Here is a 15,704-nt window from a genome sequence, read left to right as displayed (position 1 = left end):
GGGAATTTGATGATAAAAAGACTATAAATGTGGTAGATATCCACTTGATATGACTGCTGAAGCCTCATATAAGCTTCACATCAACTTAAAAAAAAAATCTAGTTGTTTTTTTATTTTAATAATTTAGTATCAGGTGCTTTATACGTTTCAAGGCAGTCTGCATTTTAAGATATAAGCTGACCTGAAAGGTTGTCAGTGTCACACTTTGTGCTTATTATGTTCCTGTTAATAAATGAAATACTTTGTGCAGCTTATTTCCAACTACTTGCCCCACACTTGAGTCAGAAAATCGTATACATGTATAAAACAGCAGCCTGGAACTAATTAAAAAGGTAATTTTCATTTGAACAGTTTTCTTCAGGAAACAATTAAATTGTTACTGTTGACAGTAAGGTGTTTTTTTTAATGACAGTGTTTCTGGGTTTCTCAAACACAATCTTTTCCTTGTTGTGAACACCACAAACTCCTATTACATTGTGGTGGAGCCCAAATCTCAGTGGTGATCCATCATAAAAAAAACACAAATAAAGTGAAACTTTGTGTCATGTGCGGGATGTTGTCATCTGAGTCGTCACAAACTGAAAAAAGAGAAAAATGAGCCAGGACATTTTGTGTAAACACCTTTAATCATCAGCTTTTTTTCCTCAAAGCCCCTTTATACCTACAGCAAATAAAATCATGAAGTTTTGGTACAATGAACGCAAAAAAAATAAAAAATACAGTGTATACAAATGTAATAGCAGTAATTGCCAGTACGGTTTAAAACATTGCTGAAAAAAAGCCAAGAGGTCCGTTTCTGGACTCCAGTCTGAAGGCTCCTTAGTTTGTCCACTTCTCAGCGTTCGATCCCTTTTTCTTTTCTTTTTTAAAAATGTACATATAGGAGGAGCTGCACAACTAACATCTTCTCTGTGAAATAACTAAATATGACAAAGATAAAAATCAAAATCAGAAAAGCCAAGAATATGGTGGCAGTCAGCCTTTTACGAAGGCGTCAGAACAAAACCAAATAAATATCAACACGGCAGTAAAGAGGCCACTGGGTGAGTCACAGAGAGTCCTCGAACATGTTGGCAGCAGGAAGCCCTCCTAACTCTGGTAGCGACAGCAGACGTGGATGCCACTGACTGAAGCCTTGAGGCAGTGAGTCCACATAGAGGCGATATGGCACAGCTAGGAGAAAGTCCCACTGAGTCCCTGGAGTAGCTTGCAGCAAATGGTTTTTCCCCCCGGATCAAACGTAGACACTCATGAAACATCTGAGGAGGGAAAAGAGGACACAGAAGAGCATGAGGACACATTTTCAGATGCTGAGCCTTAAGGCATGTGCAGGTTTCAGGATTATCGTCGTTTTCAGAGGATGTGGCCTGTAAGAGCCCAGCCTAACTTTTTGATTCTCTGTGAGTATTTAGAAATGTCTTTGAACGGTATTTAACAGTTTTTGATGTTATTTCTTTCTTAATCTATTAAAATGTCAATATACTGTCCAGATCTCTGTTCAGAGGATAAAACCCAAGGCGATCATGATGTGGAGTAATTTAACTGTATTTCAGGAAACAGGATTATCATGATGATGCTGTTTACTGTAATATTTGTAACTACAATAACGGGAGCGTCAATATTGGATTAAAGCAACATTTTCAGGAAGTGTCAACATTAACATTTACCTGAAACAAAACACACTATTCAAACTGGCAGAATACTGTAGATACCAACACATTGTTTGTTTGTCCATATATTTTGTGCAAATACAACACAAAATGAAAATCTGACTTCTTTGGTCTCTTATTTATAGAAATAAAAGGTGAGGTGAAAGCTCAATTCCCCACAGCGGTGAGGGAAGAATGCTCATTTCATCACTGACCATAAACATTGAGTTAAATGTAGAGCTTCAACTAACCATTATGTTCATTATTGATTAATCTGGCGATTATTTCTCAATTTATTGATTAGTTGTTTGGTCTATAAAATCTCAGAAAACTGTGAGAAATATTGACGATTGTTTCCCACAGCCCAAGATGACGTCCTCAAATGTCTTGCTTTGTCCCAAAAAAATAGTCCAAAAATCAAAAATACTCAGCTTACTGTCAGAGAGGATGAAACAAAGCAGAAAATATTCACATTTAAGAAGATGGAAGCAGAGACTTAATTAAATAGTTGGCAGCTAATCGATTCATTTATTAATTGACTAGAGGATTTTGTGCAAGTTTCCAAACTCGCCTTAAAAAAAAAAACAACATAGTGGATATTGGTTTTCTTTCAGACTGCCAGAATATGTTTTTAATATCATCATGTTGTACATTTGTTTTTATACTATGAGTTAACAAAATGACTTTGTGGGTCTCAATCTTCATAGACTGAAGTAAAAACTGGACTGCTTGGATTCACCACAGCAGAGAGGGAAAATAGTGGTTATACAAGTGAGTGAAACGCTGAAACCAGGATAAGCTTTTCATTAACACTGACGTGACTTAGCAGCTTTACTCGAGTTAGGCAGCATAAGCTGATTGTGGGGCATTAAGACAAAGACTGGTGACACTGAAAACACTCAATTCTTACAGCACGCTGCAGCAAAGAGTCCTCTCTGCATGAACACATTTCACTTTACAACCACTGTCTCTTAGCACAAGTCACACCTTTAGATGTGTGAAATATACACAATGAACGTGTCTCTGGTCACGTGGACTAGAGCTCAGCAGTATGAAGTCAAATATCACCATGTTTTTGACCAAATACCTCTATGTCAATATTTCAGCACTGTTTTAAGGATGATTATTGGTGCTTTCACAAAATATTTACACAATATGATATTTTGTATACTACTGTACTATTACTACTGTAATACTCATCAGTAATATCGTTATGACTCAGCGAGTAGGATATTTCAGAAAATGACATGACTTCACCCTAATACAGCCTTTAAGACCAGGAAATGACATGATATCTAGTCTCATATTACAATACTGATATAATGTTGATACATTGCCCAACCAATGTCCAAGTTTGTTTTAAGTTGTGAAAGTTAAAGTTGGCTCCTGATCAATAAAAAGTGAAGTTTTGTGGAAACCACCTGTGGCCCACACACGCTTGACAATAATAAATATACTCACAGCTTGCAGGCTGCTCTCCGAACCGTCGCATCAGCTGATCGTGTGTGAACTTGACAAACGCGTCGTACTGCTCTGTTGGAAGAAAACACATTTATCAACCTTGGTGTGGATTACTCACCACTTGGGAGAGCGTTTTTTATGGATTGAAAAATAAAGTCATACCTGCAAGCTTTGTTGTCAGTATCTCATCGTACTCCTCGCGGATTTTGTCCTCTCGCTCTTTCAGTAGTCTTTCACAGATCATCCCGACCTGTCTGAGGGAAAACAACGGCTGCTCTTTCCTGGTGGGAGACGAGGCACCCGAGGATGTACCTGTCATGAATACAAGAGGAATAACTTGGAATCACAGAAACTTTCACATTGATATCTTCCTACTTTAAAGCCAGTCAGGTATGACTGCACATATACAGGCAGCACACGTGTATCGTGTGTTTGGCCACCGCTGATCCTCATCTGAGGAATTTTAGTAAAGACCACATTACAGATAAATAAAGAAAAAACCAGACTCTGCTGAACTTGAACCCCAAGCCCTTCATTTCAGGAAACTCCCATGTGTTAACACTCCCTGTCAAACTGTCACTCAGAAAGGAATAACTTCCTTCAGCTCACGGAGCTGGCTGCAGCTCTGGGATTTCCCAAACATTCTTGACTTGTTAAACATGTATATAAATAGATATCTCCCTCCTTTTCAAAACACATTTTACTTCAACTGAAATAACGCTGATGTTTAATGTAGCATTAATGTGACAGAAATATGTCAGAGCAGACTGGTTCATCAGTCTGTAGTGTCTAGTTAGGGCTAAATAAAACTGAAGACAGACTGAATAATAAGTATAAATACCAGGCCAGTAACCATGTGCTGTGGGAGGTCTATTCTATTTATTTTTAATGAGTCTATTGAGTTATTGTATATAATTCATCTTTAAACTACATTTACTTCTTTTATCCACTTAATTTGTTTTTGCAATTGGATTTATGTCAAGTGGCTGCTCTAACTCTTTAATGTCCCTTTGGGATTCATAAAGCTATCTCCTGTCTCTCTGTCTGTCCTTTATGAAACCTACATCGAGTGGTCACTATAAAGTAGTGGTTTGGTGGACTGGTCTGTGAAGTAATGGTTATATAAAATACATTCTTGTGGCTCATGGTTAGACACCTTTGTTCTAAATAATAGTAGACAATGTTTACTTTTCACCCTTTAAGCTCAAAGAGAAGATTGATATATTAATACTGATATCCTCATTAAGACGTGGCGCTTGTATGTACCTGGTAGAGCGGATCCATGGTGTACGTTTGGCAGGTCGAGGGGACAGCAGCCGTCGGCCTGCTGGAAAGTGCTGTCTAGGTGTCGTCGTTTCTGCAGCCGCTTGTACTCCTGTTTGATGTTGTGGAGAATTTGCTCTGAAACAAAGAAAAACATTTCACATCTTCAGTCATATTTCAGCTGTATGGAGACAAAGCTGCATCATTGAGATTAGATGATTTCATGTGGCCTTTCTGATGACTTTAGATATTCAAATGAGACTATAAATCATTTCCCAATTCAGTGAACGTCCAATATACTAACAACACAACCAACAGCGACACAAACTTTAAACAAATGTTTCCTGCCATCATAGCAATGTGCAGTACTTCCCCAAACCAGAGTGAACTAATTCATGTAAACAAAGTTTCACTAAGAGAGAATGATAGGCATTGAATTTACAAAAGGACAATGAAGAGTTACTTTTGTTCCTTTGTGTTTTCTGTCAGAAAGGATTAACATTAATTTATCAGTACAGATATTGTATTGGAGTTTTGTTTTACCTGTATGACAAGTGGTGAAAAGTAACATATATGAGTACATTTACTCAGGTACTCTACTTGAACACAATTATGAGATACTTGTAGTTCATTTAAGTTGTTCTATGTGATGCTACACTATACTTCCACTCCCCCTACATTCATTTGACAGAAAGTGATTTCCAACTTTTTTAGCTTTTTGATGTCTCACAACAAGCAGTATGTAGTCAGAGTCACATTTCAGATGTCTGAGTTCTTAACAGCTCTAATAGTGATTTTTTTCCCCTCTAAACTTCTGACATGGTTTCATTTCAATTGATGTTCAAATGATCCAATATTTTACCAAACATTAGACAAAAGGTATAATTTCTTTGTTTTTTCTTCTTCCCTCATCTAGTGACCTTTTGGAGGGCCTCTGCCCTTTAGGTTGGGAACCACTGGACTTAACAAGCTCTGTATAAGTAGTAGAAATTAGCTCCACCTCCAGCAGCTACAACAGTAACATGCTGCTCTGATGCTTCAGTATTAATAATCTAATGATGTCATATATAATAATATATCATTCAGAGGGACAAAACAAAATTGCTACTAATATTTATGTACTTAGTAGCATTTGCCATGCAGGACGTTTACTTGTACTGGAGTATTTTGACATTGCTGTGTTGTCACTTTAACTCAAGTAAAGTGTTTAAGTACTTCCTTCACCCCTGAATAGAACTATTAACACCAGCAATGCCCTACTGCGACACGTAGCCAAAACATTCAACTACCATTAGAGATTAAATATATATATATATATATATTTATGTATAGACCTAACATGTGACATTAAATGCTTACCTGTGGTGAGCCTGGAGGACACCTCTCCGAAAGGTGAGGGCTCCATACGCAGATATTTCTGCGGTGAAGAGACCGGAGACATGACCGGGGCGCACCTCCTCCTTTTTGGGGAAGCCGAGCTCATTAACGGGTCAAAATCCAGAGTCCTTTTCAGAGTAGCTCCACAAGCCATCGCGCTGAAACGTGTTTATAAAGCTAAACTACAAAACGTAAAAGTCCGTGTTATCTGTTGAAGTCGCCGGCCTGGGCCCCGGTCTATGCTGCTACTGCTAGCTAACGTTACCTAGGTTGGGTCGGCAGTAGCGACTCCGGGCTGAACACAAATACGCAATTTTTTCGTCTCTCGTTACGTCCTGCTGGTAAATCGCAGAAAGCTGAAGTTACCAAGTAGATGTTGGAATAAACTTGATCAAATAATGTAGGTAAAATGTGGCGTAAAGTCAGATGATTAAAGATTTCCCCGAACTTGATCTGAGTACCTTTAACGGCTCAACAGCTCACCTTCTATTCTGTTGTATTTGGTTGCTACTGGGCATGCGCATGAAATCGTTGCCCAGCTGGTAGTTGTAGTTTTTTATTCCCCATCACGCTCATTACACTATTAGCTTGAGTACTACATTTCCCAAAAATACACATACTGTGCGTTTTTCAAAATGTTTTGTTTGTTTAAACCCCCTAAGACACTGAGAAGTTTCTGTTTCACTTGAAACTTTTTACGTATTTTTATAAAGCAAGGCACATTTATTTCTACGGCACATTTCATACTTAAAGACTACCCAACGTGTTTTACAGAGCACACGTACAGACAAAAGCACAAGATACAAACGATACAAAACAACAATACAAGCAAACAAACAGAAGTACACAGAATAAAAATAAAAACAATTAAAGCAAACCAAGCAAATAAAATTGACAATAAAGGTCAATTTGTAGGAGCAGGCTGAATCATAATGGTCATTTGTAGTAATGGAAAGTGCAAGCTGGTCTGCAATTAGTTGGATTTGAGAGTAGCCAGCTTTGTCTAAAGTCTGAGTTGCAGGAGATTCAGTCTTATATTTGCTGGCTCCAAGATCCATTTTAACTTTATTTTGTCACAACATTCCTTAAAATTAATAGGAGAATGAAGCCAGTTCATCTGAAACGTAACCATGGAGGAGTATCCAATGTGATTTCTCTGCAGCTATGTTATTTGTGAGTAAGCCCTGCAGTATCAAGTGGTGAATTAGGAGAATACAAGATAATACAAAGCTTACTCATTACTTGGAAAACTCCCCAAGAGCCCTCTCACTCCCTGCACACACACACACACACACACACACACACAAATGTTTGAGACATTTCCCTTCTATTGCCACCACTTCCTTTACAACCTCTGCAAACACTCACATATTTTGAACTGTATAGAAATGAAAGAGCCTGTGCGAGTCTCCGGTATTGCAATTTGTTTTTGAAGCCAAATAAGCCAAATATTATTTATATTGATTATATTCATATATGATAACATGGTGCTTCATAGAGCTGTAATTTCTGTGTCATAATCCCCCAGTGTCATGCTGAAAACTGTCTTAATGTTTTAGTGAATATAATATAGAATATAATTCAATGGTGTCACACTTGCAATACAAGGCCAGAGAAAAATCCTGCATTGTTGTTGCCAACCTTTGTGTTATTTAAAGGACAAGCTCACAATGTTACATGTCTGTCTTAAAACACAGTGCCCAAATGAGCATTGAAACAGATTTTCCTTGCTGTAATTATTACTCCTGTTCATAGTGACCACAGAAGATCCCTTCAGTGCACTTACAATGTAAGTGATGGAGGACAAAATCCACAGTCCTCCTGTGCAAAAATGTATAGAAAAGTTTATCTGAAGTTAATATGTAGCTTTAGCCTCCTAAATGGGTCAAATCAAGTAGATATCTTTCAATGTTAGTCTTATTAGTGCCAAAGTCCTCCAAGTTTTTGTTACTATTACTTCCACCTCAGCTCAACGGGGAAACACAAAGAGGGAATTTGATGTTTTAAAACAGACTTGAGTAAGTGTGAACATATCCTTTAAGGGGTTTTTGTTGGTGTTGTTCTCAACCCTCACTGCAGCCTTCACACGTGATAGAGTAAACCCTCCTCTTGGCTATTAGTAGATTGAAGTATTTGTTAGATAAATGAACAAAATCCTGTTGACATCTGCATGAACAGATGTTGCAATTTTCCTCTCCCTTTAAGCCAAGAGATGAAAAGAACAGAGCATATGCTGCTTTCATATGTTGCTCTTCCACCCGATTCCTTGCAATTTGTCACTTTTGGGGGTTAAAAGAAGTAACCATGTTATTACTAACAGAACTAAAATATCGTGTAGAGATGGCTTATTTCCTCAAAAAGGCTGTGCATTGAAATTGTTTAACAGATTGTCCACTAGGGGGCACTAAAACATCACCAATTGTCTTCAGGGTACCAATTGCTCAAGGATTGGATTCATCATATGTGCTCCTCTTAAGCAGTGATTGTTGGATAAATTAAGCAAAAAAATGTGCTGTGAGTTACTGTTTCTCATCATGGAGTAATCAATCAAATAACTGCAGGCAAAATGACAACCAGCTGTGACTTTATTTCAAAAGTTTGAAAACAGCAATACTAAAACACTTGACTAATTGTGATTTTTAAGTCATCGATTCCTCAATATGCCACCACTGTACAGAAGCCACTTGACAGTTGACATTTTGATCTTCAATACTCAATAATACAAGAGGCAGCAAAGCATACTGATAAACAGCTGTCTGGATAACTTTACACCAAGATAGATGTCTATATAACAATTGTGCTGTGAGATTTCTAGATTAAAATGTACTACATCACCTATTAGAAAATCACATCTTCCTTCTTTTGTATTCTTTTGTAAGGCCAGTTCTCAATTCTCCATACAATGCATACACACAAACTCCCATTCAAGTTACCATCTAACGAAAACCTTTGTTTCTTTGTCAAGTAAAATTAACAGCAGACATATTTTATCATTTAAAGTTACGCCAAAAGTACTTCACTAGGCCTGTGCATGGGTTGCTTTTTATTTTCCGAAATGATTCCCCGCTGCAACAGTAGCACTAAACAACTCACTGCAATGATCAAAGGCTTGGGGTTGTAAATATATCACCAAGTCACAAGGTATCACATACATACAAGTCTGAATCCAATAAAATCATACATTTGATGAGAGCAGCTATAGTCAGAAACCACTTCAGTTTTTTTGTTTTTTTTACAGTAGTGACCAGCACACTGCATCCATGTTCAGTTTTGATGAATTCGTTCAAGCTTTGACCAAAAGCTTCTTGTTGTTGTCTTGTTGGCTGTATAGCTGAACGAGTCGAGTTAAACACCTTATCTTGCAAGAAAACACTGTACAGTTGTTAGGTATACATTTGAACAAAGACACGATACTCTAAAGGTCTAACAGCTAGCGAGTAAAGAAATGGACATCAGGGACAATCATCACTCTGCCACAGAAAATACCATTTCAGGTTTCAGTTAGATTTTCCACACACTCAAAAGCTGTATATGTATTTGCCTCCATTTAGGCAGAGAAGAAAGTGTATTGTTTTTATTTTTGATGTTGATATTTATATATATTTATTTTTTCTTGAGCATGACTCACCTCTCATTTCTCAAAATCTCTTCACACATTTGCCACTCGCTGAGTGTTGTCAGAAGACGTACAAAAGTGACATGTTTAATGGCAATTTTGGAAACAATCTTTTTTTCCAAATCCTTTGCTTATAGAAATGTCTATACGCAACATGTACATGAAGCCCGTAGAAAGTCAAGGCGCGAGGATTTGTTATATTTATGGTGCAAGACACATGTTAAAGTCTAAATAACACAGTAAAACATCTCTAATTAAAAATGTCAGTAGCCCCTTATCCCATAAATGAAGATATATTGTTTTCAAAACCTGAATTCACAGTACAAAAATATAATATGCCTTCACTAATTGGATATCATGAAGTCTATGGTAAACAGCAGACTTATGATAGTCTTTGATAGTCCTTTCTATGACCTTGCAATACCATTTGGCACTTTGGCACACTATGTGCTCACACAGTAACGTAAAATGATGCAACCACTAAGCGTCTATGTGAGGATGCAAGTCAGTACTTTCAGGAGAGGATTTTTTTTTTTTACTGGATTATTTCAGTTCTGCTTTATTGTGTTGAATGGCATTGTTTGGGGAGGATGACATTTACACAGTTTCCCCAATGACAGCCAATTAGACAGCTTCTGCTGAAGTTTCAGTTGACACAGACATTGTTACTTTGGCTATTTTCACAGTGGTCTTCACGCAGCTCTCTGCAGCCCTGTTGGCAGAAATGTTGGCATTTCTCTGGCAGTCTGACTCGAGGCTATTGTCCAACTGCTGGGCACTGCCCCTGCAAGCATGGCAGGAGCTGAGGAAGGCATGCCGCAGATCCTTGCTCCTCAAGGCGTAGATGATTGGGTTAACAGTGGAGTTGAGCAGGCAGAGCATGCTGCAGAATGCAAACACTGTCTTAATGTCATCATCCATCCTCCAGAAGAGGTCATAGACCATGATGGCAAGCAATGGGCCCCAGCATATAACCAGCACCACCAAGATAAGCACCAGGGTCTTGGCCAGACGGATATCCATGCGTGTCTGCTCAGGGCGTGTGGTCAGCACTTTAGTCCCATCTGCTGAATAGACAACAAGGCTCTTCTGGGAGGTGCGGCTCAGCATGCGCACAGCATGGTGGTGTGCTTTCCACAGGATATATATGTAGGCGTAGATAATGAAAAGAACCAGCACACTGGTCACCCCGATCCAGAACATCAGGTAGTTCTCATCAATCAGAGGGAATATGTCTGAGCAAACAGAATTGAGACGTTTACAGTTCCAGCCCAGCAGTGGTAGCACTGCGATGACGATAGAGATGGTCCACATCATACAAAAGGCAATGACAGCCTTGGTACGTGTCACGATGCGTCTGTAAGCAAGTGGCCGATGTATGGAGATGTAGCGGTCAATAGCAGTGAGGAAAAGGCTCCCCACAGATGCTGTGAAAGATGCCGTGACTCCACCCAGCTTGAAGAGAAAAACATTGGGACTGTCCTTCCTGTGGAAAACATGAAAGTCCAGAAAGCTGTACACAAAGATGACACTGCCCAGCAGGTCAGCCACAGCCAGACTGCCAATGAAGTGGTAGGACGGCCGGCAGCGTAGGGTGCGGGACTGCAGGATGACACAGAGCACCACCAGGTTCTCCAGCACTGTGAAGGTACCCAGAGTCAGTGACATTACAGCCACAGCCAGCTGCTGGCTGGGAGTCAAGATCATAAAGCACTCCATGTCCATAAAGTTCTCCCCACATTGTATGTTGTTTGTCTCATCTCTGAATGTGCTCCTGTTGCCAAACAGGTCTGTGGCATTGGTAGGGAAGAAAGGGATGCCTTTAAGGATCAGCTCCTCATCCGCAGGTACTTTGTCAGGGAAGGAGTTGCTGCGGAAAGCAGATAAGGGCTTCTGTGCGGTGAAGCTACCCTTGAAGTCTACATCATTGATGGGGTCATCATAGTTGGCGTCGTTGGAGCCCAGATACTGTAAACCAGATGTAATAGTCCGGAACGTGGTGTCCGCCACACCATCCAACACAGATTTCATGGCTGTGTCTGAGGGTAATACTGCACTTTAAGACCTGGACAACCTATAAATTGATGACAAACATTTTAGACATGTTTGAAAAACTTAAAAGAAGAATCTCATGCATATAATGAGAATATATTTTCTGGTATGTTTGCAGCTGCAATATTTGAGTCTACACCACCGATGTGAAAATATCAATATTGTAAAATACCTTCACGTGCATATGTGAGGTTCATTTCATTTGCAAATATGTAGAAATTTGCAATCCTTTTACAATTTTGTTAAATTTTACATGTTTTAAAAAAATCCATTTGATTAGTTTGAGCATAAAGCACATCAGGTCTCTAAGCACTGATACCCTTATAAATACTTCATCATGTACCCTGTCCTTTTCACAGTTATTTATCACTGAATGCTATACTTTTCACGAGTAAGACACATACATATAAAAACAAGAAACACAAGCATATTTAATGAGGTTAAGAACCTCACAATAAACGTTAAGTGGATAAAATAATGCAATTCATCTACACCAGCATCGACTATTGGAATAAAGCTAATAACCTCTCTCTAAAACGACTAATAATACTTGCATGTTCTAATATGAGTAGTGTGATTTTTAACAGTAATATAACTGCTTTTACACAATTTAACTATATGCACACAATGTCTATGGAGCTTAATAATGTATGTATAAGTGAAAACGCATACATTTTCAGATCCAAGTGGCACTAATGCATGCAGAAATACGCACATTTTTTTAAAAAAGAAGAAAAAAACGTCGCTATACTTTAGTGGTGACGCTGACAAATTTGAAAAGCATTATTAAAACTCTTAACTGAACATTTCATAGAGGAAAAGTGGTCCTTTACCTTACATATTTTTTTCCAAGTGCCCGGAATCACCCTTTATCACCGCGCGTTAATCCAAGTCAGAAGCGCATCATCCAAACAAGACTGATCTTGCGTGAAAGAAAAAACAACCAGTGTGCATGTACTAGAATAAAATCATCATTGTTGTTATCATTACGAGTTTTTTTTTTTTTTTTTTTTTGTCTAATTCTGCGTGTAACATAAGTTTTTGAAGAAATGTCTGTAGAAGCGTCTTGTCGCTCTTGGAGTGCGCTCCAGCTTTGTGAAACAGGCTGTTGCTGCTGCTCCAGCGTCTGTCCAATCTTTTTCTCTGTCTCCGCTCTTTTATGAAGAGTCGCTCCTACAAGCCCCGTCACGTGTTTCCATACAGCTTTATCTGCCCAACCCATGAAGCTTTCAAGTGCGGAGCATGAACAAGGGAGACGACTGGGGTGGTGGCTTATAAAAAGGATCTGATTTGAATTCCCAAAGCTCTTCTTATCGCAGACTCGGACAAAGAAAGCAGCATCAACACGGCACAAAGCACAAAACCCCAGATAAGATCAAGTTTACAATAACCTGCTCAATTCATAAGGTAATTGTGAATACAATTTCTACATTTTGCAGGAACAAAAAGCTGCATTTCTCTTACAAAATCTTCACTTTTTAAAGGCACCAAGGTTGCAGACCTTATTAATAGCCTATTTATTGTATAAATAATTAACCAAAATTGGAGACAACAAGAACAAACAGCAGATTTAACCATGTTTGATGCTGGTCAAGCTAGAGCCGGTAATTCTCACCATTGTCTTTTTCCTCTTATTAACTTTTTTACTTTGCACCAATCAAGCTGTCCACATTTCCTCACTGATTGAACCAAATTTTTGAAGTCCTGAAAAGAAAAGTACATGTTAAAGGCAAAATACTTCTATTACACATGGGTTGATAGGTAATGTGACAACACAATATGATCCAACCTCATTTTGTTATGTTTTTTTGTACACTTCATTCACCCTGATGTCCTTTCTCCACACGATAAACCAGTTAGTTATCAGCAGATTCGATCAGATTATAAAGCACACCAAATTAACGAGTTAGATCTTCCTATGAATCACAATAACAAAGATATGGCCTTTGCTTGGCCTTAATAAAAACAGATTCAAGACACTGATTATAAATGATCAAATCATTTTATTAAAATCATTTATATTCATTTGGCAATATCTATGCAAACACTTTAGTGGTGCTTTTACCCTTCACAATGGCAGAATCAGTGGTGCAGGCAATGGAGACTGGATCTGAATGGCTGCAATGTTGTAGATAAAATCAGTATAAATGCATTAACATGGCCACAGCTTGTCTCAGCAGACAGAACATGGACATATTGTGCCAGTTAAGGTCTGAAATGAGGCTATACTGCCCTGTCATCATCACAGGTGTAATTATTAACATTGCTCAGCCATGGCAGCCGTCTCTGTCTGAAATGAACAAAATGTTCTACTTCCCAAAACCATAAGATATTTACAGTCAGTTAATGGTAAAAAGGTCTTATGAACATTGATCATGAGTAATTTTTCTGTGAATTCAATATTCTTTTTTGGCAAATCAACTGCTGGCAGGTTGTCAGTGTACACAGCTGAGTTACTTGTACATCTTCTCCAAGTCTCCAACTATAAGCAAACTGAGAAAGAACACATTATTTACAGCCATGAACTACCAGACTAGATACAGATAAAAGCTGAGCTCCACACATTGATTCAAAATAAAAGCCCTCTTCCTCGCCTGTTGATAACTGATTAGCTCTAGCATAGCAACTGGTAGATAAATGCCTTGTTCTGGGGAACATCAAAGGATTGAGAGGAGAATAACACTGGTTCACTTCCTCTGCTCAGGGTTTCTTGAATCGTACAGGAGTTGGAAGTAATGATCTTCCAGACTCAAGTTTGCCTCTAAACCCTGAGAGTAAAACGTCACCCTTGGATACCCTTCCACTCTTACAGAGCATGAGTCTATGATGTTTCTGTTCATGGGAGCTATTTCTGATCATGTAGGTCACCTTTTCATTGTTTGTAACTTCAACGTAGCGTGTCGACTTCTGTTTTTTGAACACCTACAGAGAGGTCATGGACTGCATGTTCCATTCGGTTAACTTGTTGTCACTACATGTTGGTACCCATTTATTATGATGAAATGTGCATTTCTGTTCCCTCTGTCAGTGCTTTACAACCTTTTGCATCTTATTTATATTCCCACAGATGAGATTGCAAGTGCCCCTTCATCAACACCTCCCATCCTGTTCCAAATATGTTCATTTGATTTCATTATTTAATGGATACTATTTAACACTCCTCATAACATAAAAGTGTATAGTAAATAGAATCGATAGATAGAAAGTGGATAGAATAATCTTTTCATACATGCCAAAGTAATCCTGAAATTTGTCCCATGTTTATGACTGGTCTGTTTCTTTGTTAGCATGTTTTACCCCGTAGAGAGGCAATACTTTCAGCTATAATTTTAGCATTTTCTGCTTGTTTTTTTTAACTGATTTTCACGTACTTTCAAAGCATATATGTCAATGATGATACAACAGGGTAGTATCAACCCAATACTGACCATTAGCCTACACATTCAAGTTTCTTCGCCAATGTCATAAAATTAAGCAACTTACTTACCTTCATTCATTGACGGGCCTCTAACTTGGTTTTTAGTGCCACATTCAGTGACTCAATAACATCAATTTATTGCTTTGCTCCTCGGATTGGAAGATGCTTTGACTTGAAGGTATCAGGATTAGTATCAGGGAATAAAAAGTTAGTCACACCTGGCTGTCAGCTAATCATAGCTGGTAGTTTAATCCCGAAAAAACATGGATATACATGTAAATATATTTCTGCTTTGTGTAGCTACTCAATAATCTTTCCACGTACCCCTGACAACTGTGTCCCCTCATTAGGAGTCGCTTGTTTGTCCTTGTCAGTTAGAGTCTTTTTAAAATAAAATCTAGGGTTAGGGTTAGGGTTGTTTCTGATCACGTAAAAATAAAAATGCAGTAAAAACACCTTCCCATGATGTTTGGCCAGTTATCACGGTTGAATAAATACCCAACATCAAACAATTTAACAGTACCTAGAAATGGAAGGTACATAAAACTCATGGTCTTATAGCAGCTTTACATTTAATTTCAGATGGATTTATAGTGTTTGACGGCAGGCTGAAATATGCACTGTTTTCAAACATTTACATGTAACACGCAGAATGCACGTATTCAGAGCCATTTGATTGACAAGTGGGGCCAACTAAATATGTCTCGGTGACATTGATTCCTCTGCTGCCTGGGTATGATCCCTCCTGTCACTCATGTGCAAAGTAATAAATTATCCTTTATGTCCACTTAGACATGCAACACCTATAAATATAGTATACATCTACTGTAAAACAGACCTGGCTACAGAGAGTGTGGTGCAGGATGAA

The 15,704-nt window shown here is 38.4% G+C and overlaps 2 protein-coding genes across 2 annotated transcripts; both read right to left on the bottom strand.

The window, feature by feature from the left end:
- Positions 1 to 614: 614 nt before the first annotated feature.
- On the bottom strand, positions 615 to 6,238 carry akirin2 (akirin 2). The gene is made up of 5 exons (XM_053336975.1): positions 5,733 to 6,238; positions 4,377 to 4,511; positions 3,273 to 3,422; positions 3,111 to 3,182; positions 615 to 1,259 (listed from the first exon to the last, which is right to left on the bottom strand). Exons 1-5 carry the CDS (start codon positions 5,902 to 5,904, stop codon positions 1,249 to 1,251), a joined length of 540 nt encoding a protein of 179 aa, XP_053192950.1. The 5' UTR covers positions 5,905 to 6,238; the 3' UTR covers positions 615 to 1,248.
- A 3,296-nt stretch (positions 6,239 to 9,534) lies between these two features.
- Positions 9,535 to 11,397, bottom strand: cnr1 (cannabinoid receptor 1). Its single transcript, XM_053336969.1, has one exon. The coding sequence runs from the start codon at positions 11,395 to 11,397 to the stop codon at positions 9,991 to 9,993; it is 1,407 nt and encodes a 468-aa protein (XP_053192944.1). The 3' UTR covers positions 9,535 to 9,990.
- Positions 11,398 to 15,704: the final 4,307 nt, after the last annotated feature.

This window comes from Scomber japonicus, chromosome 17 (genome assembly GCF_027409825.1).
Source record: "Scomber japonicus isolate fScoJap1 chromosome 17, fScoJap1.pri, whole genome shotgun sequence".
NCBI classification, from domain to species: domain Eukaryota; kingdom Metazoa; phylum Chordata; class Actinopteri; order Scombriformes; family Scombridae; genus Scomber; species Scomber japonicus.
This window is presented reverse-complemented; position numbering and strand designations above follow the sequence as displayed.